Source organism: Oppia nitens, unplaced genomic scaffold, assembly GCF_028296485.1.
Source record: "Oppia nitens isolate AA-2021 unplaced genomic scaffold, nextdenovo-longstitch-racon4-pilon3 scaffold35_pilon_pilon_pilon, whole genome shotgun sequence".
NCBI lineage: Eukaryota > Metazoa > Arthropoda > Arachnida > Sarcoptiformes > Oppiidae > Oppia > Oppia nitens.
In genome coordinates this window covers 417,633-443,940 of record NW_026533216.1, presented here as the reverse complement: position 1 = coordinate 443,940, position 26,308 = coordinate 417,633, and the positions used below count along the sequence as shown (strand labels likewise).

Genomic DNA, 26,308 nt, shown 5'->3' with positions numbered 1-26,308 from the left:
TAATAATAATAATAATATTTTATATGAAACCCTTATTTTTATATACTATTATAGATTATTATCAGTGATTATATAAACATAAAATTAATTAATTTTTAGTTTTAAAACTAAATATTTATATTAAAAAAAATGTTTTTTATTTTAAAATTAATTTATAATTTATATATTTCTATGATAGTTAATAACTAATTGTGGAAAATTACTACAAAACGGTTTGTAAATATTTAAATAAAATACTATTTTTTAAAAAAAAATAAATTATATACAAACGTGTTTTATTTTTCTAGTTTATTAAATTAATATTTGAATTTAATTTATTTTATTTTTTATTTGAATTTTTTAAAAAGTTAAATATGGAAATAATAATAATAATTAATATCATTTTTTAAACAAAAAAAAATTGTTTTAATAGATTAAAATAAATCATGTAATAATTATTACATTGCATTTATAAAAAAAAAAATTATAATTGTTTTTATATCTATTGTGAATTAAAGTATTAAAACAATAATATATATACTGTATATATATATACATCTATACATATACATCTATACATATATATATATGTGCAATAATTGACTGTTTTAATCATATTGTTTAATTAAGCTGCATCTTGAATACATAAATTTTACTATTATTATTATCATCATTATTATTATTATTAAGTTAATAGTATTATTAAACTATAATTAGTTTATTGAAATAAAAAACAATTATATTTAAATTTTTGTTTACATTATTATAATTAGTTTTCTGATAAAATAAACAAGATTGAAATTAATTATTTTATTTTTTTTAAAAAATATTTTATATATATAAATAAATATAAGTTATATATACTGTATTGAAAGCACCGATACTACTACTACTACAATGAAATCGCTGCCGAAACCCATACAAAATGTCCGACACGTTACCGATATTATCGGTGAATGGGGTCTATGGCAGCTAAATGTGGTTATGTTTGCATTAAGTTGTAATATATTTCTAGCATTTCATACATTGACCGTATCGTTTTATGCACCAACTACTAGCTACTGGTGCTCAGACAATGATGATTATGAAGCTACAGGTGCCCCTGATATTGGCAATCAAGTAATATAAAATTATTATTATTATTGGTTTTAATATATATTATATATTATAATAATTTTTACCTAAAAAAAGACATTTAAATCAAATGATTATTATTGTCTCAATGGTTGTCAAAACTGGACGTTTGATAAATCAGTGTTTAAATCGACAATCATTGATGAGGTAATACACTATTAATACAATTATAGATTTTTTTTTATAAATTACTTAAGAAATTCAGTTAATTTATACACTAATAATACAACAACAAAATTATTGTTAATATTTTTTGTTGTTTAATATTTAACTAATAAAAGTTAGTATAATAATAAAATATACACACAAAAATTAATATTCAAATCGACAATCATTAATGAGATAATCATAATAATAATATACAGATTTTTTAAACACTTTTAAACCATACATTTTTAATTAAATCAATACTTTATATATAAATAAATAAATAATAATAATATAAAATTGTATTATTGCTAATAAATTAGTTATTAATTGTATTTTTTGTGATTTTATAATACTAATAAAAAAAACATAATTTATATTTTCATAAAACTATTTAATTATTATTATGACTAAAATTAAATATTATTTAAATTAATAGTTGATTGATAATCTATCTTAAATAATCTATAGTTAAACTTATATATATTTAGTTATTTAAATAATATCTATAATTATTATTATTATTATTATTATTAGTGGCATCTAATCTGCGGCCGACAGGAACTGTCATCAGTTAGCCAATCGTTACATATGTTAGGCCAAGGACTGGGAGCCATCATATTTGGCTATCTGTCGTCACGTTTTGGCCGTAAACCAGTACTATGGATGACAATCGCATTGGAACTGTTGGCCGGCCTATCGAGTGCACTGTCCGTCAATATAATACATTTTTCAATATCCCGTTTCCTATTGGGAATGGCAACAAACGGTCGTTATCTGACAGCATTTATATTAGGTATATAACCCATAACACCACATACAGGACATGATATTCAATATTTATATCATTTTTTAAATATATTTTTTTTAAAAAATAATTTATTATTAGTTACCGAAAGTGTTGGACCTAAATATAGGGCCACATTAGGTCTATGTTTTCATTTGGGTTGGGCACTCGGCTATTGTCTATTACCGGGTATTGCCTATCTATTGGCAAACTTTCGACATTTGATATTAGTAATAACAATACCGGAAATCTTATGGCTTGTATGGCTATATTGGATACCGGAGTCGCCCCGTTGGCTGATGATCAATGAAAAATGGGATCACTTGGAACAGGAGCTCAAACGGGCTGTCCATATGAATAATTTATTATCCAAAAGTGACTTTCAATGGCAATTTGAATCGTTGAAAAATTATTATATAGGTAATAATGATGATAATAATGATGATGTTAATGTTGATAATGATGGTAAACAAAAAAATAAAAGTGATAATAATAATAATAATAACGAAAATAAACGGTCATATATTTGGGAGGTATTAAAGTCGCCCAACTTGAGGAGGACAACCCTAATCATGTACTTTACGTGGTTTGTCAATGCATTTGTCTATTACGGCATATCGTTAAATATCGGCGATTTTGGTTTCAATTTGTTTATTAACTTTTTGATTGCCGGCCTACTGGAAATTCCGGCCACTTTGTTGCCGATGGTAGCCATCAATTATATGGGTCGCCGGCCACTGACTGCTGGACTTATGTACTCAAGTGGACTGTCGTGTTTGGCTATCGTACCATTGCTGGCACTGTTGGCTGACTGGCCCCGAGTAACCATTGCATTGATCGGCAAATTTTTCATTACCAGTTCGTTCGCTGTTATCTATCCATACGCTGCCGAAATCTATCCAACTGTGGTCAGACAAGTGGGTCTCGGGTCGTGTTCAGTGGCCTCCTGTCTCGGCTGTATGTTAGCACCGTTTGTCAAAGATCTGGTAATAACTATCTATTTGATAATATTAATATAATTATAAAAAAAAATTTAATAAATATTATACATATCTATTATAGAGTTTAAGCACCGGTATGAATGTTGTCCTTTATATTTTGAGTGGTCTATCCATTGTCGACGGTGTGTCCATACATTTTCTGCCCGAAACTCGTGGCAAACAAATTGCCGACACTATTGCCGAAGCCGAACAATTTAATATGTATATTGACTTTATTTTTTAATTAATTAAATAATTATTAATTATAATTTGTTTTTTTAGGCGGACTATTACTAATACTACTACCACTACTACTACTTTAACTAATAATAATAATAATCATCATATTTCTAATAATTATAGTTATGATAATAATAGTTATGATAATGATATTAAATTTTAATTTATTTAGTCATTAAACTTTATATACAGTATATAATATTATATATATATATATTATAATTTAATTATATATCTTTTTTCTTTAGTTAATACATTAAGTTTATATTTATTTAGTTTTCCTACAATTTATTTATTTTATTATAATTTCAATTTTTATTAATGAGTATTTAGTTAGAAGTATTATCACTAGTTTTTTTAATTAGAAAAAAATATTTTTATAATTAATTAATTATTTTTTTAGAAAATTACTTCAATACGGTTGTAAATATCATATAAAATACTGTACATAATCTATTAATTAATTAATTAATGATATAAATAATTTAATATTGACTTTTCTAACGTAAAATATTATCTAATTTTTAACTATATATATTAATAATAATTTTTTACAATATGTTGCATAGTAAAGTGTATTTATATTAAATAATTTATATTTAAAAAACATAAATTACAATTATTATTATTATTATTATTATTATTGTATTATTATTTCAATCAAATTTTATACAACTATTTGAAAAAGAATATTGAAAAAAATTAAATATAAAATATTTTTTATAAATAAATAATAATTTTATATAAATATATATTATATATATTATAAATGATATTAATATTATCATAGATATTATTTGTAAGGCTCAATTGATTTATAAGCTATTGTGTGTTTAGCGCACCGGTACCTAATAATATACTGTACCTATAATATTGATGAACTTGCCTAATAAGCCGACACGTGTCCAACACGTTACCGATATTATCGGTGAATGGGGTCTATGGCAGCTAAATGTGGTCATGTTTTCGGTTAGTTGTGCTATGTTTTTGGGATTTCATACACTTAGCGTATCGTTTTATGCACCAACCATTAACTACTGGTGCTCAGACAACAACAACAACAATGATACCGGTGCTGATAATATTGGCAGCAATAATAAAGTAAGCATCTATTGTCAATAATTTATAACAAAAAAATTGTTTTTTATTATTATTATTTAATATTTGTTTTTTTTCAAAAGACATTATTTAAATCAAATGATTATTATTGTCTGAATGGTTGTCAAAACTGGACGTTTGATAAATCAGTGTTTAAATCGACAATCATTGATGAGGTAATACACACATCAATATTTAAAAATAATTAAAAATATATATATTTATTTATTTTTTAAATAAAAATTATATCTAAAAATAATGTTTAAATATAATTTATAATCATAATAATAATAATATACAGATTTTTTTTTTTAAAAAACACTTTTAAATTATACATTTTTAATTAAATCAATACTTTATATATAWATATAATTAAATTAATAAAATATAAAATTGTATAATTGCAAATAAAAATTAGTAATAAGTTATTAATTGTAATTATTTTAGTGATCTTATAATAATAATAATAATAAATATGTCATAAAACATATATTTATTTTCATAAAACTATTTTAATCATTATGACTAAAACTAAATATTTTAATTAATATTAATTGATAATCTATCTTAAATTAGACACTTTTATTTAATTATCACAAATTTAAAAAACACAATTATACATTATTTTATTTTAATTAAGTAATTTTTTATTTTTAACACTAAAAAACATCAATGTATATAAATAATTATCATTTAAAAATAAACAATATTTGTTAATCATATGATAAATAATATTGATTATCTATTTATACTAATATATAATAATATATATATATGAAATATTTTTTATATAAAAAAAATATTAATTAGTGGCACCTAATCTGCGATCGTCGGGAACTATCATCACTGACTCAATCGCTACTGATGCTCGGCTACGCACTGGGAGCCATCGGTTGTGGCTATCTATCCGGACGTTTCGGTCGTAAACCGGTACTATGGTTGACAATCCTGTTGGAAATTATGGCCGGCCTATCCAGTGCACTGTCAGTCAATATAATACATTTTTCCCTATCCCGACTTGTACTGGGTATGGCAACATACGGTCGGGCACTGACAGCATTTATATTAGGTATATATATATATATATATGGATAGACACCACCTAAAAATTAGGACTAACCCTAAAAAATTATCAAAAAAACAAATTATTAAAATTAAAAACAAACTTAATTATCAATATATATATATATATAATTAGTTACCGAATGTTTTGGACCCAAATACAGGGCTACAGTCAGCCTATCCATACATTTTGGTTGGGCACTGGGCTATTGTCTATTGCCTGGTATAGCCTATTTGTTGCCAAATTTTCGTCAAATGATATTTGCGACATCAATACCCGAAATACTATGGGTTGTATGGCTCTACTGGATACCCGAGTCGCCCCGTTGGCTGATAGCCAACCGTCAGTGGTATCGCTTAGAACCGGTACTCAAACAGGCTGTCCATATGAATTCATTACCACTAAGTGATTTTCAATGGCAATTTCAATCGCTGAAAACTAGCTATATTGTTGCCAATGATAAACAACAAAACATAAACAGTAATGATAATACTAAATCATTTATTTGGGAGGTATTAAAGTCACCCAACCTGTCGAGGACAACCCTAATCATGTACTTTACATGGTTTGTCAATGCACTAGTCTATTACGGTATATCGTTAAATATCGGTGAATTTGGTTACAACCTGTTTATCAACTTTTTTATTGCCGGCCTACTGGAAGTACCGGCCACTTTGGTCCCGATAGTAGCTATCAATTATATGGGTCGCCGGCCACTTACTGCTGGACTTATGTACGCGAGTGGACTGTCGTGTTTGGCTATCGTACCGTTGCTGATGATGTCGGCTGACTGGCCCCGAGTAACCATTGCATTGATTGGCAAGTTTTTCATAACCAGTTCCTATGCTGTTATCTATGCATACGGTGCCGAAGTCTATCCAACTGTTATCAGACAAGCGGGTCTCGGGTCGTGTTCGGTGGCCTCAAGTGTCGGCAGTATATTAGCGCCGTTTGTCAAAGATATGGTAATAATAATAATAACAATAACTGTTATCTAATAATATTCATTTTAAAATAATTAAAACTTAATTTTTTAATATAAAACATATATATACTGTTATATACGGTAGAGTTTAAGCACTGGTATGAATGTTGTACTATACATATTGAGCGGCCTATCCATTGTCGACGCTGTGTCCGTACATTTTCTACCCGAAACTAGTGGCCAACAAATTGCCGACACTGTAGCCGAAGCCGAACAAATCAATAAGTATTAGTTTTATTATTATTATTTAATTTATTATTAATGATTTAACTTTGTATTACAGGAGGATGACTACTATTACTACTAATTAATACTACACTTAATATAATAATAATTTTTGCTTAAGATATCAATTTAATATCAAATTAATATCAATTTAATATCAATTTAATATCAATTTAATATCAAATTAATATCAATTTAATATCAAATTAATATCTATTTAATATCAAATTAATATCAAATTAATATCAAATTAATATCAAATTAATTAGACTTTAGACTAGAGTTTTAGCACAATTTTATATGTTTTTAATCTTAGTATTAGTTTTAAAAATAATTAATAGTTATAATGTATTATTATTACACTTATTATTATTATTTTAATTTATTATTAATAACTAATTCAACTTTGTTTTACATGAGGACTACTATTACTAATAATTAATATTAAGTTACACTTAATAATAATTTGTTGCTTAAGATATCATTATATTATATATTATAATACAAATTAATTAGACTATTTTTAGCACAATTTTATATTACAATATGTAATTGTAATACAAGTTAATATTAATTTTTTTTAAATTTTAAAATACAGATACTTTTATAATATTATAGTTACTAAATTAGTTTGTTTTTTAAAAACTTAATATTGATATTATTGTTTTTTTTGTTAATATTTGATTTATTTATTTTTTATAAAGTTCTAATAAAATGTAAAAATAATAAACAAAATTTAATAATAAGACCAATATATAAACTAGTGTAATATAAATTTCATGATTTATAATTAACTAATAAATAAATTGTTGTTTTTTGATTTTATAAACGTTTTTTTCCTATTAATATCCTTTTAAAAAATTTGACATTTATTTTAATTTTTACACCAAATAGATATTATTACCAATAGAAAAATTTCGATACTGATAATAATAATAATAATAATTATGTAATATTAAATATTAATTTATTTAGTTATAAAGTTGGTATATATTTTTTTTCTAATTTAATTACATATTTTGTTGTTTGTTTTTTGTTTTTATATATATTTATGTAAGTAATTTTAATTTTATCATAAAGTTTATGTATATTTAATAATTGATCTACAATTTAGTTATTTATTTATTAGATAATAATTTCATTATATAAGTTAAACACATTTTAATTATACGATTAATTAATTATTTTTGGAAAATTACTTCAATACGGTTTTTTTAAATAACTTTACATTTATATAATTTACATATAAAATACTGCACATAATTTTTATTTTTGTTATTATTGTTGAAAATCAGATATTATTTTTTTAAGCACTTAATAGTTAGTTATATAGCTATATTGTGTTTAGAGCACCGGTACTACTACTACTACCTGTTCAATGAACTCACCGAAACCGACACCAAATATCAGACAAGTGTCCGATATTATCGGTGAATGGGGTCTATGGCAGCTAAATATAGTTATGTTTTCATTAAGTTGCAATATATTTCTGGCATTAAATACACTTAGTCTACCGTTTTATGCACCAACCATTAACTACTGGTGCTCAGATAACAACAACACTAATAATATTGCTACCGGTGCTGCAGCTGCTGATGATATTGACATCAATAATCAAGTAATAGTATTCAAATAATTGTCAATAATTAATATAAAAAATTATTATTATTATTATTATAATTACTTATAGTATTAATATTTTATTTCAAAAGACACAATCTATTGATTATTATTGTCTGAATGGTTGTCAAAACTGGACGTTTGATAAATCAGTATTTAAATCGACAATCATTGATGAGGTTATTAAACTTATATACAGTATATACTTATATTATTAACTATCTATTATTATTATTATTACTGTATCAATAATAACTAATATTATAGCTATAAAATAATTTTTGCTAATATTTCACCCAAAAATTATAAGTTTTATAATACATATCACAATAATAATCTAATTTCAATCTATTCATACAATCAATTATATTATTTATTTTTATTTGTTTTTCAGTGGCACCTAATCTGCAATCGTCGGGAACTATCATCGCTAACCCAATCGTTACATATGTTGGGCTACGGTCTGGGAGCCATCATATTTGGCTATCTATCGGGACGTTTTGGCCGCAAACCAGTACTATGGATGACAGTTACATTGGAACTGCTGGCCGGCCTATCCAGTGGACTGGCCATCAATGTAATACATTTTACACTATCCCGACTCGTATTGGGAATGGCAGTAAACGGTCGTTATTTGATATCATTTATATTGGGTATTATAATGCAAACCTAACAATTGACACCTCAAACATAACACAACTAATCCTAAAATTTAGTTACCGAAAGTATTGGACCTAAATATAGGGCATCAATGAGTCTATGTTTTCATTTGGGTTGGGCACTCGGTTATTGTCTATTACCGGGTATTGCCTATTTGTTGCCAAACTTTCGCCATATGATATTAGTAACATCTATACCGGAAATTTTATGGCTCGTATGGCTCTATTGGATACCCGAGTCGCCCCGTTGGCTGATAACACAAACTAAATGGGATCGCTTGGAACCGGTACTCAAACGGGCTGTCCATATGAATTCATTGCCAATAAGTGACTTTCAGTGTCAGTTTCAATCGTTGAAAAAGTATTATATAGGCGATGATAAAAAACTAATAAAAAGTTATAATAATAATAACGAAAATAAACGGTCATATATTTGGGAGGTATTAAAGTTGCCCAACTTGAGGAGGACAACCATAATCATGTACTTTACGTGGTTTGTCAATGCATTTGTCTATTACGGCATATCGTTAAATATCGGTGACTTTGGCTACAATTTGTTTATCAACTTTTTGATTGCCGGCCTACTGGAGATTCCGGCCACATTGTTGCCGATAGTTGCCATCAATTATATGGGTCGCCGGCCACTTACAGCAGGACTTATGTACGCGAGTGGAATGTCGTGTTTAGCTATAGTACCGTTGCTGACGCTGTCGTCTGACTGGCCCCGAGTAACCATTGCATTGATTGGCAAATTTTTCATTACCAGTTCGTTTGCTGTTATCTTTCCATACGCTGCCGAAGTCTATCCAACTGTGGCCAGAGATGCCGGTGTCGGCTCGTGTTCGGTGGCCTCAAGTGTCGGCAGTATATTAGCGCCGTTTATCAAAGATATGGTAACTAACAATAACTGTTATCTAATAATATTAATTATATTAATTAAAACTTAATTATTAATATAAAACATAATAACTATATATATCCGGTAGAGTTTAAGCACCGGTATGAATGTTGTGCTATACATTTTGGGTGGTCTGTCCATTGCTGACGGTTTGACCGTACATTTTCTGCCCGAAACTCGTGGCCAACAAATTGCCGATACTGTAGCCGAAGCCGAACAAATCAATAAGTATTAGTTTTATCTTAATTAATAGTTTTATTACATTTATTATTTTAATTTAATATTAATAACTAATTCAATTTTGTTTTTACAGGCGGACTACTATTACTAATCATTAATATTAAGTTACACTTAATAATAATTTTTTTTTCTTAAGATATTATTTAATACAAAATAATTAGTTTTTAGACACTATTTTTAGCACAATTTTATATAATATTACATATATGTAATTGTAGTACAAGTTATATTAATTTGTTATTTTTATAAATTTATTAATAACTCATTCACCTTTTTTTTTTACTGGAAAACTACTATTACTACTAATTAATACTACATTTAATAATAATTTTTTGATTAAGATATCAATATAATAGAAATTAATTAGATTTTTATTAACAATTATGTAAATGTAGTTAAAGTTATATTAATTTGTTTAAAAAAAAAATTTAAAATGCAAATACTTTTATTATAGTTAATAAATTAGTTTGTTTTTTTAAACTTAATATTGATTTTGTTTTTTTTGTTTTATTTTTTGTATTATAGTAAGTTCTAGTAAAATATAAAAATATAAATAATTGACGTAAATATAAAAAAAAATTATAATAAGCTAACTAACTTTTTAAATAATATATATACACTATATATATATATATATATATATATATATATATATATATATATCTGAACTTTTATACTATAGATAAAAGTAAATATATGATTTATGTTTTTATTTAGTTTAATAATATTATATAATAGTTTCATGTACTAAGTATAGTATATTCAACCCTCTTTTTTTTGTTTACACGTGTTTGTCAAATATTATAACAAATTATATTTACAATTATAATTTATATACATAGTATAATCTGCAATAACAATAATTTAATATATATTTTTTTTATTGTTTAATCATCTAAACAATAGGAATTTATTTTTATAATAGTAATAGTAATAATTTTCATTACAATGATTTTGTATTTTAATATACGCAATGTTTCCATGTGATTTAAATTAATAAAAATAAACATAAATTATATTATTAATAATATCAACATTATTATTACTACTGTATTTCAATTAACAATAAAAAAAAGTTTTTTTTTTATTTTATCGATTAGAAATAATTATTATATTATTATTTTGTTTTTTAAAACAAAATTAAATATTAAATACATTGTATAATAAGTATAACTATAATAAAATAAAAATATACTAATAACCTATTATACATATGTACTGTATATATAATATATATATATATATCTATAAATATTCAATAATTACATAAAATATATAACTATATAAACTTATGAAAAAAATTATTATTATAATAATAATAATAATAATATTTATATAATAGAAATTTAATATATAGTTTTAAAATATAAAATTTTATTATTAGAAAAAATATTAAGTATTTTATTTTTGTTGAAAACTTGATATTATTTTTTAAGCACTTAATAGCTTAAAAGCTATTGTTTAGAGCACCTGTACTACTAGTACTACTACTACTACTACCTGTTCAATGAACTCACCGACACCGACACCAAATGTCCGACAAGTAACCGATATTATCGGTGAATGGGGTCTATGGCAGCTTAATATTGTATTGTTTTCAATTAGTTGTAATATATTTCTGGCATTAAATACACTAAGCGTATCGTTTTATGCGCCAACTATTAAATACTGGTGCTCTGATAACAACAATAACTACACTAATTATGTTGATACCGGTGCTGACTATAATCAAGTAAGTGTTAATATATATACAATTTAGTAATTTTTTAAAAAAATTATTATTATTACTATTACTATAATAATTAAATATTTGATTTTTAAAAGACACAATCAATTGATTTTTGTAGCATTGGTTGTCAAAACTGGACGTTTGATAAATCAGTGTTTAAATCGACAATCATTGATGAGGTAATAATAATACTAAAAGTATTAATATTTTATGTATAATTATTTGTCAATTAATAAGCTAATAATAAGTTAATAATATATATATATATAGCTAAATTATTTTACTAAATATAATAATAATCACTATATCCATCGATTAAGTTTTTTTGTGCTAATTATGTATAATTGCTAATAAATACTATTATAGTTATTAATTGTATTTATTTTGATGAACTTATAATACTACTAAAAATGTCATAATTTTTTAATATTTTCATAAAACTATTTAATCATTATGATAATAAAACTAAATATTATTTAAATAATTGATTAATAATCTATATTAAATAATCTATAGTTAGACTTATATCTAATATCTATAATAATAATAATAATTATTATTATTATTATTATAATAATAATTAGTGGCACCTAATCTGCAATCGCCGGGAACTATCATCGCTAACTGAATCGCTACATATGTTGGGCTACGGTATGGGAGCCATCATATTTGGCTATCTGTCCGGTCGGTTTGGCCGCAAACCAGTACTATGGATAGCAATCATATTGGAAGTATTGGCCGGCCTATCGAGTGCACTGAGCGTCAATATTATACATTTTTCAATATCACGACTCGTACTGGGAATGGCAGTTAACGGCCGTTATTTGACATCATTTATATTGGGTATTATATATAATACACACCCCCAAAACAATTGACACCACCAAACATGATAACGACAACTTAATCTTTTAATTTAGTTACCGAAAGTATTGGACATAAATATAGGGCCACATTGGGTCTATGTTTTCATTTGGGTTGGGCACTCGGCTATTGTCTATTACCGGGTATTGCCTACTTGTTGCGAAACTTTCGCGAAATACTATTAGTAACGTCTTTACCGGAAATTTTGTGGCTCGTATGGCTCTATTGGATACCCGAGTCGCCCCGTTGGCTGATAACACAATCTAAATGGGATCGCTTGGAACCGGTAGTCAAACGGGCTGTCCGTATGAATTCGTTGCCAATAAGTGACTTTCAATATCAGTTTCAAACGTTGAAAAAGTGTTATACAAACGATGAACAACAACTAAATAATAATAATAATAACGAAAATAAACGGTCATATATTTGGGAGGTATTAAAGTCACCGAACCTGAGGAGGACAACCCTAATCATGTACTTTACGTGGTTTGTCAATGCATTTGTCTATTACGGTATATCGTTAAATATCGGCAGTTTTGGCTTCAATTTGTTTGTCAACTTTTTGATTGCCGGCCTACTGGAGATTCCGGCCACTTTGTTGCCGATGATAGCCATCAATTATATGGGTCGCCGGCCACTCACTTACGGACTTATGTATTTAAGTGGACTGTCATGTTTGGCTATCGTACCGTTGCTGGCCCTGTCAGTTGACTGGCCCCGAGTAACCATTGCATTGATCGGCAAATTTTTCATTACCAGTTCGTTCGCTGTTATCTATCCATACGCTGCCGAAGTCTATCCAACTGTGGCCAGAGATGCCGGTGTCGGGTCGTGTTCGGTGGCCTCTAGTATTGGCAGTATATTAGCCCCGTTTGTCAAAGATCTGGTAATAACTATCTATTAATATCAATAATATTAATATAACAAAAACATAATATACATTATATATAGAGTTTAAGCACCGGTATGAATGTTGTGCTATACATTTTGGGTGGTCTGTCCATTGCTGACGGTTTGACCGTACATTTTCTGCCCGAAACTCGTGGCCAACAAATTGCCGACACTGTTGCCGAAGCCGAACAAATTAATAAGTATTTTTAATAATTAATTTTTTATTTAATTTTTTTTATTGATTTAATTAATTAATTAATTTTTTTACAGACGCACTACTAATGCTATTATTTTTACTACAACTACTAATAGTAATACTAATAATAATAATAATAATAATAATTATGATAATAATATTATTAATAATACTAGTAATTTGGATAATAGATATTAATTTTTTTATTTAATTTTTAGAAAACAATTTTTATATTTATTATTTATAGATATTATAAATTGTTAATTTTTATTATATTAATAAATTAAATCAATTTTTTTTATACTAAACAATTCAATTTACAACAGTATTATATTACATTAGTTTTAATTAAATTAATTAATTGTTATATTTATTTATTTTATATAATAGAAAATATTATTAACATATATTTTTTGTTTGTTATATCTATTAATATTATTGTATATAAAAAAAACATATGAATAAATATTAGTACATAAGTTTACAAAATTAATAATAATAAAATAAAAATATAATAATAAATATTTTTACATTTGTATGATAATCATATGATATATACATGTATATATTTATTTTTAATATTTATTTGTTTGTTTATATTTAATATCACCAACAAAAAATTTATGTCATTGAAATTTTATTATTTTTAATTAAAAAAATTGTCAATTGATAAAATTAAATTTTTATTTATTAAACATAGTTAATACATACATACATCCTGATTAATATTTAATTACTTAATATTTATATATATATCTAATAAAAACTTTAGATTTATATTTCCAAAAAAAATAATATATATATTAATATTGTATAAATAAAATAAAATGTTTTTTTATAATTGACATATTTATATAAATAAAATACATGTACAAATAAAAATTATTTATTATTTAGTATATATTTTATTAATATTAATAATCTTATCTTAATAGTAAAAATTTATATATTTTTTAATACTTAAAAAATAAATATTTTTGTTTTTCTAAAAAAATTAAATTAAACATTTATTTTTTTATTTCAAAAATTATTATAAATATTATATTATATATGCTTTATTTATATAATTAATTAATGATGACGACGAGCACCGGTAGTGCAAAATCGGTCGGACAACAACAAACTGTCCGACACGTTACCGATATTATCGGTGAATGGGGTCTATGGCAGCTAAATATTGTTGTGTTTTCAATTAGTTTGCAATTGTTTTTGATTTGGCATACGCTTAGCGTATCGTTTTATGCACCCACCATTAGCTACTGGTGCTCAGACAATAGTACTGATGCTGGTCTAGGCAACAATCAGGTAGGTATTTATTTATTTGTAAAAATAATTATGCTATTATTATTAATAGTTATTAAAATTATGAATAGTTATTAAAATTATGAATAGTTATTAAAATTATGAATAGTTATTAAAATTGTGAATAGTTATTAAAATTGTGAATAGTTATTAAAATTATAAATAGTTATTAAAATTATAAATAGTTATTAAAATTATGAATAGTTATTAAAATTATGAATAGTTATTAAAATTGTGAATAGTTATTAAAATTATAAATAGTTATTAAAATTATGAATAGTTATTAAAATTATGAATAGTTATTAAAATTGTGAATAGTTATTAAAATTATAAATAGTTATTAAAATTATAAATAGTTATTAAAATTATAAATAGTTATTTAAATTATGAATAGTTATTAAAATTATGAATAGTTATTATAATTATAAATAGTTATTATAATTATGAATAGTTATTATAATTTTTTAATAGTTATTATAATTATGAATAGTTATTAGAATTAATTAATTGATTAAATAAATAACTAAATTATTTTATCATAAAAGACACTAACATTAGATGATTATTGTCTGAATGGTTGCCAAAACTGGACGTTTGATAAATCAGTATTCAAATCGACAATCATTGATGAGGTAATCATAATATTAATATTTAGATTAATTAAAATTTTTTTATTTTTTTTAATAAAAATTATATCTAAAAAATTGTTTAAATATAATTATAATTGTTTTTTTAATTCATATCCACACATAAAAAACAACTACAGTTTCATCTGATATGCGATAGACAAGGATTGGCATCACTCAGCCAATCGATGTATATGTTAGGCTGGGCACTGGGAGGTATTATATTTGGTATACTATCCGACCGATTCGGCCGAATACCGGTACTATGGATAACAGTTATATTGGAGATAATGGCCGCCACTTCCAGTGCACTGGCCGTTAATGTTACACATTTTATGATATCCCGTTTTGTATTGGGAATGGCTACTGAGGGCAGTTATTTGACGGCATTTATTTTGGGTAATACATCCATACATACCGTTATATAAACTTATTATTTAAAAAAAATCCATTATTTACTAATTAGTTGCCGAATGTGTTGGACCTAAATATAGGGCCGCATTGGGTATGATCTTCCAGTTTGGTTGGGCTGTCGGCTATTGTCTATTACCGGCCATTTCCTATATGCTGCCAAACTTTCGACATATGATATTAGCCAAAACTTTGCCGCAAATCTTATGGCTAGTTTGGCTGATATTCATACCCGAATCGCCCCGTTGGCTGTTAACACACGAAAAATGGGATCGATTGGACAGGCAGTTGAAACAGGCCGTCCAAATGAATTCATTGCCGGCCAATGATTTGGATAGTCAGTTGAAATCGTTGAAAAATTCATATATAATTGAACAACAAATTACTGGCCAAAACAATAACGGCAACAATAGTAGCAATAATAAGACAAACTATTGGGATCTATTTAGATGGCCTAACCTCCGGAGGACAACCCTAATCATGTACTTTACATGGTTTGTCAATGCATTTGTCTATTACGGTATATCGCTGAACATCGGCGACTTTGGCGGCAATCTGTTCATCAATTTTCTGATCGCCGGTTTGCTAGAGTTTCCCAGTTTTCTATTGCCGACACTAGCCTTCAAATTTCTAGGCCGTCGGCCACTGAATGCTACGCTAATGTATTTGAGTGGACTGTCCTGTTTGGCAGTCATACCGTTTATGACCATCGATAGTGTCTGGCCGCGTGTGACCATTGCTATGATCGGCAAATTTTTTATTACCTGCTCGTATAATATTGTCTACGTTTATGCGGCCGAAGTCTATCCGACTGTCCTCCGGCAGATGGGTGTCGGCACGTGTTCAGTGGTCGCACGTGTGGGCTCTATGTTAGCACCGTTTGTCAAAGATGTGGTAAAAATATTAATTATATTATCTATATATTTATTATAATTAACTATTTATATATATTTATTATTTCTATTTAATTAATCAATTTTATTGCTACACATATATATACACACACACATACACACACACATACACACATATATATATATATATACATACATATATACACATATATACATACACACACACATACATACATACATACACACATACATACACATATACATACATACACATAAACAGAATATCTATACGGGTATGAGTGTAGTACTGGCCGTTTTCGGTGGTCTGTCCATTGCCGACGGTGTGGCCATACATTTTCTGCCCGAAACTCGGGGCAAACAAATTGCCGATACTATCCAAGAAGCCGAACAACTTAATAGGTTTTGTTATATAATATTTAGATATTTATAATTATTTTTATAGATAATGTAATTATTTATTTATAAAAATTATAAATAATTTTTTTTTGCAATTAATTATTAATTATCTAAAATTATTGTTATTTTATTTTTTTTATAGATGGACTAAAAACAAAAATAATAATAAAGATAACTTAAAAGTTAATAATAATAATAATTTAGACCATTAAATATAAATTGTTAATCAAGTTATATAAATTTTTTATTATTATAAATATTTAGACATTAAGACAAATGTAAATATTTTATATTAATTAAATATTGAATTTTTTGAACTAAATTTATCAATAATAATAAATTAATTTATAATTAGATATTTTTTCACAATGATTTTTATTTTATTAATTAATTTTTTTTTATAAAATTAATTAATTTATATACAGTACAATCTAATGCTAATATAAAATCAATAAAATTAAAAATACTTAACTTATTAAAATTTAATAATAATTTTAATGTTGCTAAAGTAAAGTATATTAATTATAATTTTAAGTATTAATGTATTATTAATAAAAATAATTTTGTTTTTAATAAATATGATTTACTTTTTAATAATATTTTAATATATAAATAAATATACAGTATATTTAAAATTAAAATTATTAAAGATATTATTATTTTTATTTCTTCTATAAATAAAAATATTTAAAGTTATATTAATTTATGAATTAATGATTAAATTAAATATTAATAATTATAATTAATAATAATAATAATAATAATTAATAATAATAATAATAATAATTAATAATAATAATAATAATAATAATAATAATAATAATTAATAATAATAATAATAATAATAATAATTAATAATAATAATATTAATAATTAATAATTTTCGGTGATGTCTATCCATTCCCGACAGTGTGTCCGTACATTTTCTAGCCCGAAACTAGTGGCCAACAAATTGCCGATATTATCGTAGTTTTTTTTATTTATATTTATGTTTTTTATAAATAAAAAACAATTATAGTTTATTTTTTTAAATACTTATTATCTATTATAAATTGACTAAATACTGTATATAGATAATAAAAATTATTTAAAAATTATTAGTAATTTTGACCATTAAATAAAAATAATTTTTTATAAATATATAATTTTTTAATTATTAATCTAATAATATATAATTTTATTTTAACTTTAAGATAGATGTAAATATGATATTTAAATTTAAATATTAATTTTTTTATCTAATTAACAATTTTTTCAATAATAAAAAATTATTTTAAAATTAGTTGTTTTGCAATAGTAATTTTGTTTAATTGAAAATAAAATAAACATTTTAGTGTAAAATAAATAAAAAAAAATTTATAGATAAAAACCATACAATTTTACAATTAATCTATAATAATAAATATGTTTATAAATATATATATATATATTATAAACAATTTGTCAATCATATAGAGTATGAATCATAATGTTTTGAAAAAAATTTAGTTATTTATATAAATATTTAAAAATTGATATCAATTTTTCAAACATATAATTTTGACAAATAATTACTCATTTAATATAATGTATTTTTTTAGCAATTATTTGCCAAATATTTAATTTTATAATTAAATCAACTAAAATCAATATTTTTAATTAGATTTTTATTGTAAATAATAAAAATAATTTAATAATGACTATTAATGACTATATAATGATTATATATAATTACAATTATCATTGTCAGACTAATATACAGTACAGTATAATATTTAAGTTATACATAACAAACAAATTAAAAAAAAATATTTGGTATATAATTATGCTTTTTTTAAAAAAATGTAAATATTATATATATGAGTATACATTAAATAATATATATATATAACATATGTGTAAAATATATAATTTATATTATGAATCCACAATAAATATTATTTTTTATTATATAATAATGCAATAATATTTTATTGTTTTGTTAGTTATTGATTGATTGATTGATTTATATTTTTTTGGCACAATTGAAATAACCCGTCAATTAATTTATTAATTTGTAAATATTGTATATATATTAGGGTTTGGGTTGCATCGGGTCTCGGGTCGGGTCGACTCACTCACACACTCACACACACACACACAACTACACCCACCCGTCCGTCCTCTTTAATATTTCGGTCTAATTTTCATTTGTGCCGCTTTCAGGTGCTGCGAGTGTTTCCACGAGTGCCACTGTATGCCCTGCCAGACATGCTGGCGCCCAGTGCGGCCATAGTAGGGTGCAGTCAACAGTGCACTCTGGCAATTATGATACCACCAGCCGGCCTGCAATTTCAGGGCACAGTTATCCCGACTGATCAGATTGTTGTTGCGATCGTGTGTGGAAAATAGCGAACCATTGTGTGCCAGCAATGACTGGCCGACGGTAGTGTTGGCCGATATTGACTGACCTAACTGTTGTCCGCATTAATAGACACCAATCCAATCCAAGTGTTACAATCAATAGGTTTAGTATTATAGTATAACACTTACGTGCAGCCGATAGTTGTCCGATTCGCCGCCGACCCGAAAGCCGTCGTATACTATGGATACATAGTCGCCGTCAAACGATTCCAATTCGACCAGCAATTGATGATTGCCGACGGCCGTCATCTGATGGACAGATTCCAAGCCCAGCCAAAATTCGCCGGTATCGCGATCGCCGAAACCGTCCCGATAGCCGGTCCACGATTGCTCGAAACTGATCCGATAGCGCGATCGGCCAAAATCGCCGCGTCTCAGTATAACCTGATTTGGTAATAATAATAATAATAATAATGGGGTTTATTAGGGCACCGGTAGTAACTAATGCTGACTAATTATAGATATTAACAAACATACCGTCCAACCGCCGCCGTTGTCGCTCATATCGCAATAGACGCGCAACAGTCGCGAGTTGGCCACCGATATAACATAAACGCCGTCACAGTTGGCGCCACTAGTGTACAGTTCACCGCAGCTTTTCGGTGCCAATAAGTGTGACGATCGTTGGCAACTGGAAGCGCCCAGTGGCCGATTGGCCAGTCGTATGGTTTTGCGTTGACTACTGGCGGTAAACTCTACATTACCGCTGCTGCTGCTGGCGTTGTGGACAATCACCGGCGGTGTGTTATCCGGCAAAATACTTCGGGCCTTCAGATTTGGATGACTACCCGCTGCCGACGTCGCAGCCGTACATTGACTGACATATTCCTCCAGTTTGCTGCCGATGATAGACATTTCGTTTTCAATGCGGACACCAATCTGTTCCAAATGGACGTCCATTTCGTGTTTAATGGCCGTCATATTGACGCCATTGGTTGGTCCACATTGTTGTTGCTGTTGTTGTTGTTGTTGATCAGTATATATACTATCAAACACTTTGTCGCTGATCTGCTGCTGTTGTTGTGGACGATTAGCCTGTTTTTTATCTGAACACTCGGCCCGTATATCAAGCATTTCCTGATTGAACGTATCCAACGTTCCCAATATATCTTTACCGATTTGGCCGACACCGGACACATCGCCCCGGATCCTGGCCTCCATAATACTCATCTGTTCCAATACTTTCTTCTTCAACTCGTCAATCTGATCTGAACCTTCACCGTCGCCATCATCACCGTTACCGATATAGCCGCCACCGACGGTACCTGACCTCGATCTGACCCCTTTCAGCAAACCGTTAGCGTCTTTACTTAGATCATAGGTATCGAAGACAACATTCATCAGCTTCCGTAGTTTGGCATCGCTATCGTTGCCCACTTTGATCACATTGTCGGCCACATGATTGATCCGATTGTTGATCGTAGTCTCGGCTGAATCCATCTTCAGTTCCATGGCTTGCAGCCGATCGACCAACAACTGGTTGGCCAGTCGATGATTGTCCATTGAGTCGACAATTTTATCGACTTTAGTGGCCAGAGTCATCAATCGCATCTCCATTACCGTAGTTCGCTGGTCAAACTTATCAATTGCTTGCCATATCTGGTTTACCGTTTTCTGGGTGTCCTCCATAATGTCACGTTTGCGGCCTTTTTGGCCATCAATTGACGTAACAATTGTCGCAACTATTAGCAGATAATGGTAACAGAGTTTTGCCATTTCTTTTTGTCGATTGATTGGTTAGTTGTATGGTTTAAATGGTTGATCAGGTAATCAAAAAATAATTGGTTTTAAATTGAAGTAAAAAAATATAACTTCCGTTTCTCTTAGAGGTCAAAAAAAATAATGATTTATTTTATTAGTAGTCAATATATATATCATTATTATTACTAGTAGTAGTATTTAGTAGTACTTTCTAGTAATAGTTAATAATTTTTTAGTCATATATATATTTATTAGTATTATTAGTATCATTTAGGTGTATGTCTATTAAAATGTGAGAAAATTTATATTATTATTAATAAAAATAATGTTATTAATAATGAATGATGAAAACATAAATTTTTCTCAACTCAAGTGTTAATAACATTTAGATAATATAATAATTATCTTAAATATAATAATACAGTAGTTATAAGTTAAAACTCTATATCAAATTATTGGTAATAATATCATTATTAAAAGTCAACTAAAACTTTATATATTAAACTTAATATGCGATAAATGCGATAAACATTTCAAGTTTGGGGAAATGTATGTGTGTTTGGGAAGTAACCAAATTTTGTGATTAACTGATTACTACTACCACTACTACTAATAATAATTAGTAAAATCAATAAATATTTAATTTATATTAATACTACTGGTGCTTACATTTCAAAAATTAAATTGTTAAAATAGTACAGTAAACTATACAGTTTACTGTACTATTTTATTAATCAATTTATTATCAATCAGTTAGTTTTCAGGTCCCCCCCCCCTTAACTAATCATATTATAAATTATAATACAATATACTGTATGATTCATATATTTTTATAAACTTAGATTTGTATATACTGTATATATAAGTTTAAGTTAATATATATTTATATAAAAATTTATATATATATATATACTAAACACTTTCTCTTCCCAATTAGTAATTGAATTTATTATTTAAAAAAATATATTATGTTTAACTGATTTTAGTTTTCTCATCATTACTGATACTAACCAACAACAAAAAACATATACCGTATAAGTCAGCAAAAAAATTTGGTTTTTTTTGGTTGGGTTCAAAAATCAATTTTTATAAATAATCGTTAATTTATATATAAATCTAAACTGTATATACAGTTTAGATTGCATACATGTCACAACAGTCATGTCAATCAATACCATTCAATATAATCAATTAATTAATAAATAAATAAATTTTTATTAAAAAAATACACATTCAAGATATTGTCACAATTGATAATATTTGTGAACACTATTTAAGATAATTTAATATAAATATATATATATAACTGTCTAATTTTAATCATGGATTTTATATATAGGTATGCTTAGTAACACCATCACAATTGGCCGGTTAGATTATCGATATATATAGAGAGAGAGAGAGGGGGGTTCGGTGAGGGGGGCTAGTAGTTTTTTACCAATCACTTTGAATGATATTTTTTATTAATCAATTCAATTAAACGACTAAATTGATTGATAATTACGCCAAAAAAAATAATTAATACTATCAATACATGATGTATATCACACACACACACACACACACATAAAACTATTTAAATAAATTATCAGTTAAATAGATGATAAAATTTAAATGTTTAAACACAAAAAAGTCAATAATAGTAATTAAATATTTTTTTCCCATCAAAATAATTTTTTAATAATATGTAGTTATACGATATACTTATACCTTAATATTAAGGATCAATTAAATTAAATAAAATAAAAATTATTGACACAAAACAAAAGTAAAACTTTCCATATTTTTTTGGTAAACCATCAGTTGATATGATTATTATTATTATTACTAAACTTATTATTGAATTTTTATGTTTGATTTATTGAGTCTCTCTCTCTCTCTCTCTCTCTCTCTCTCTCTCTCTCTCTCTCTCTCTCTCTCTCTCTCTCAATGTCAATGTTTTTTCAAAAATCATATAAATAAATATATATATATATATATATATATCACATAATACTTGATATATTGATATAAATCGATAGAAAAAGTTTGGTTCAATTATTTTATAACGATATATATTGTTTTACATACAAACAATAGTACAAACAATATAACAATATTATTATTACAATTATTATTAGTATTAATATCAATGAAGCCTTTATTTCCGATACTAATTATTTGGCAAAAAAAAATTTTTTTGTTGTATATTAATAGCATTTTTTGTTTGTTTGGTTGTTTCATATACTATACTTATATTTTATTTGTATATTTTTTTAATTAGTTAGCACTGGTATGTACTACTAAAGTATTGTAGTATAATTGTTATCATAGAGGAACTGTATGCCAGAAACAGAACACAGGGATGTATTAAATATATGAGTGACCTCTCACTCTCTCTCTCTCTCTCTCTCTCTCTCTCTCTCTCTCTCTCTCTCTCTCTTATCAAACATCAAAAAAAGGAAAGGCTTATAATAATAATAATAATTTTTATTTATTTATTTATTATTCAAAATGCATTATTAATTTACAAATTAATAATATCAATAGTAGTATACATGTATAATAATAATAATAATAATACATTTTAATAGCAAACAATCATCTGATTTGTAATTGAGTGAAACAAATGATAAGAAATAATATTAATATAATATATTGAATATAATAATAATTATTATTATAAAAAAATTGAAATTATAAAAAAGCGCCAAAAAATAATATATATATATATATATTGTTTGGTGTGGAGAGAGAGACAGGGAGGGAGGGGTGGGTGTGTTGGGAAGTCATAGTTTTACGATACACTCTCAAAGTCTTGCATTTTTGCCTGTATTTGAGCCAACTTTTCGCCCTTTTTCAGTCCAATGGCAAACGCATAGACACGACTGTCCACAACAATACCACGTTTGCTATATTCATTTAAACGATCGAGTAGGCCGTTAATCGGTACCTGGTGTACCTCGATTTCGGTATGTTTCTCATTATGATGGCCATTGATAAAACCGTTTTTAATCGGATCGTCGCCGTCGACCACCAACGATACCAATCGGACCTTTCCGTCGCACAGCTCTGTTATATATAGTCAGGTCATCCACAAAAAAAATTAGGGATCAGTTAGTTATCAGTAGATCAGGTTAAACATCAAATCAAAATTTATGTATAATATATACAAACCGGGATCTAATGCCGTTTCGGGACTAATATGATGAATATCTGTCGACTTATAGCCGGTATTGTTCTCAATGTCTTCGATGGCCACTTCGCCAGTCTCTTCATCGCTTTCTTCGTCGCTTTTTTCGTCAATAGCCGTATGTTCGACAATCTTTGCCGGAAACTCCAGGGCATAGGCCTTGAGTGTCGGCCGATATTGTTTGATTAGTAGCAAACAATCGCATCGGATGTGTTGCCTAAGTATGGCTATACTCAGGACACTGACTGTATCTTCAGTCGACTGTTGATTGTTACCGATTGTATACTTTTTTCGTATAATTTCGGCCGATTTCCGATTACCCGAATCGTCTTCAAACGTATATTTACTTAATTGCAGGGATTTGCCAGTAAATAGTAGTTTTTCGGACAACGGTTTGAATAGACTGGTGTCCCAACAGCGGTCATCGATGGATATGTCACTCATTTTGCGCATTGTTGGCATATGGAGAAGCACTTCTGTCATATTAGTCGTTGATGTCGGTGCTGGTGTTGGTGTCGGTGCTGCTGCTGATGATGATTTCTTATTGTTGTTGTCGATATCACTACTGTCGACCACTATTGACTGGGAACTGGTATTTATAATAGACATTTCGGTATAGTAGTAGTAGTAGTAGTAGTTGGGTGTTGTAGAAGTAGGAGGAGGAGTAGGACAAGTAGGTCTGGTTTGGGGTTAATTTTTTTTTATGGTGGGTTTCGTGTGTTAGATACGACACCGTCAAATGGGTTAATATACACACACACTTTATTGGTCTACAAAAATAAATTAATTAAATTTATACAAACAATCAAAATATATAAATAAAACCTAATTGTAAATAATATATATATATATATATATATATACTGTATATTTGAAACCAAACAAACAAATGATTCAATAAACTTATTTGATTTCAATGGCAATCAAAAAATTTCTATTAAAAGATATTATTATTAATAATAATAAGCTTATAATTTATATAAAGTCTTGCACTTTATATATTTATATATTTATATATTTTATGCGATTAAATCAAAATAAGTTTTTCAAATCAAAAATCAAAATCAACAACAAAAAAATGTTTATTGAATCGCACACTCGTTTAGCAGTGTATATATTATAAAAATTGTTTTTTAATATTAATATTAATTATACAGTAATATAAATAATATTTAAAAATATCGATTAGAAAAAAATTATTATTATTAATGCATTTAATTTTAAGTATTAGTTTACGTAATAAATTTTTTTTTCTACTATTGATAAGCCATTCAATCAAATGTATATCAATATGGATAGTCCAGTGGGTTGTTGTTGTTAACTGTTAACAGCGACTGCACGTGAAGGTTACCTATTGGGTATGGTTAGGGGGTTGGGGGGTATCGGTATATATATACATATATATGATATCGATTATGGAAAGTTATTGGGATAGGGAGGCGATGGGGGGGAGGGGAATGGTAGGCTAAAATAGATAGCAATGACTGAAAATGATGTTTTTTTATGTATATATAAATTACTTATAAAACGATAAGATTTTTTTTTTGGTAGTTGTCGTCGCCGTTTAGAAAGCAATACAAAAAAAATTAATAGTTAATCAATAGATATATATATATATTTATTTCAATACATTTATACTGTACATTGAGATATAAATATATATATAAATATATTAATTGATTACACATTTTTAAAAAAATAAGTTATC

The 26,308-nt window shown here is 26.6% G+C and overlaps 7 protein-coding genes across 7 annotated transcripts; 5 read left to right on the top strand and 2 right to left on the bottom strand.

Moving 5' to 3' along the window:
* Positions 1-1,804: 1,804 nt before the first annotated feature.
* LOC128957037 (organic cation transporter protein-like) lies at positions 1,805-3,519 on the top strand. Its single transcript, XM_054302753.1, has 6 exons — positions 1,805-2,056; positions 2,150-2,422; positions 2,474-3,033; positions 3,110-3,249; positions 3,310-3,336; positions 3,516-3,519. The coding sequence occupies exons 1-6, from the start codon at positions 1,852-1,854 to the stop codon at positions 3,517-3,519; spliced, it is 1,209 nt and encodes a 402-aa protein (XP_054158728.1). The 5' UTR covers positions 1,805-1,851.
* Positions 3,520-4,143: 624 nt separating this feature from the next.
* LOC128957036 (organic cation transporter protein-like) lies at positions 4,144-6,645 on the top strand. The gene is made up of 5 exons (XM_054302752.1): positions 4,144-4,368; positions 4,449-4,541; positions 5,176-5,434; positions 5,564-6,393; positions 6,499-6,645. The coding sequence occupies exons 1-5, from the start codon at positions 4,144-4,146 to the stop codon at positions 6,643-6,645; spliced, it is 1,554 nt and encodes a 517-aa protein (XP_054158727.1).
* A 1,371-nt stretch (positions 6,646-8,016) lies between these two features.
* On the top strand, positions 8,017-10,050 carry LOC128957035 (organic cation transporter protein-like). The gene is made up of 5 exons (XM_054302751.1): positions 8,017-8,256; positions 8,372-8,437; positions 8,653-8,911; positions 8,975-9,810; positions 9,904-10,050. Exons 1-5 carry the CDS (start codon positions 8,017-8,019, stop codon positions 10,048-10,050), a joined length of 1,548 nt encoding a protein of 515 aa, XP_054158726.1.
* A 1,512-nt stretch (positions 10,051-11,562) lies between these two features.
* On the top strand, positions 11,563-13,749 carry LOC128957034 (organic cation transporter protein-like). The gene is made up of 4 exons (XM_054302750.1): positions 11,563-11,787; positions 12,369-12,627; positions 12,705-13,534; positions 13,600-13,749. The coding sequence occupies exons 1-4, from the start codon at positions 11,563-11,565 to the stop codon at positions 13,747-13,749; spliced, it is 1,464 nt and encodes a 487-aa protein (XP_054158725.1).
* A 1,063-nt stretch (positions 13,750-14,812) lies between these two features.
* Positions 14,813-17,545, top strand: LOC128957033 (organic cation transporter protein-like; the record flags this gene model as incomplete). The annotated part of the gene is made up of 6 exons (XM_054302749.1): positions 14,813-15,040; positions 15,583-15,669; positions 15,804-16,062; positions 16,130-16,968; positions 17,209-17,348; positions 17,488-17,545. Coding segments are annotated over exons 1-6 (1,611 nt in total), but the record flags the coding sequence as incomplete, so codon positions are not given.
* Positions 17,546-19,226: 1,681 nt separating this feature from the next.
* Positions 19,227-21,597, bottom strand: LOC128957076 (angiopoietin-related protein 6-like). The gene is made up of 3 exons (XM_054302792.1): positions 20,205-21,597; positions 19,857-20,111; positions 19,227-19,778 (listed from the first exon to the last, which is right to left on the bottom strand). The coding sequence occupies exons 1-3, from the start codon at positions 21,441-21,443 to the stop codon at positions 19,491-19,493; spliced, it is 1,782 nt and encodes a 593-aa protein (XP_054158767.1). The 5' UTR covers positions 21,444-21,597; the 3' UTR covers positions 19,227-19,490.
* A 2,291-nt stretch (positions 21,598-23,888) lies between these two features.
* LOC128957077 (ADP-sugar pyrophosphatase-like) lies at positions 23,889-25,362 on the bottom strand. The gene is made up of 2 exons (XM_054302793.1): positions 24,585-25,362; positions 23,889-24,479 (listed from the first exon to the last, which is right to left on the bottom strand). The coding sequence occupies exons 1-2, from the start codon at positions 25,207-25,209 to the stop codon at positions 24,205-24,207; spliced, it is 900 nt and encodes a 299-aa protein (XP_054158768.1). The 5' UTR covers positions 25,210-25,362; the 3' UTR covers positions 23,889-24,204.
* Between the last annotated feature and the right edge of the window lie 946 nt (positions 25,363-26,308).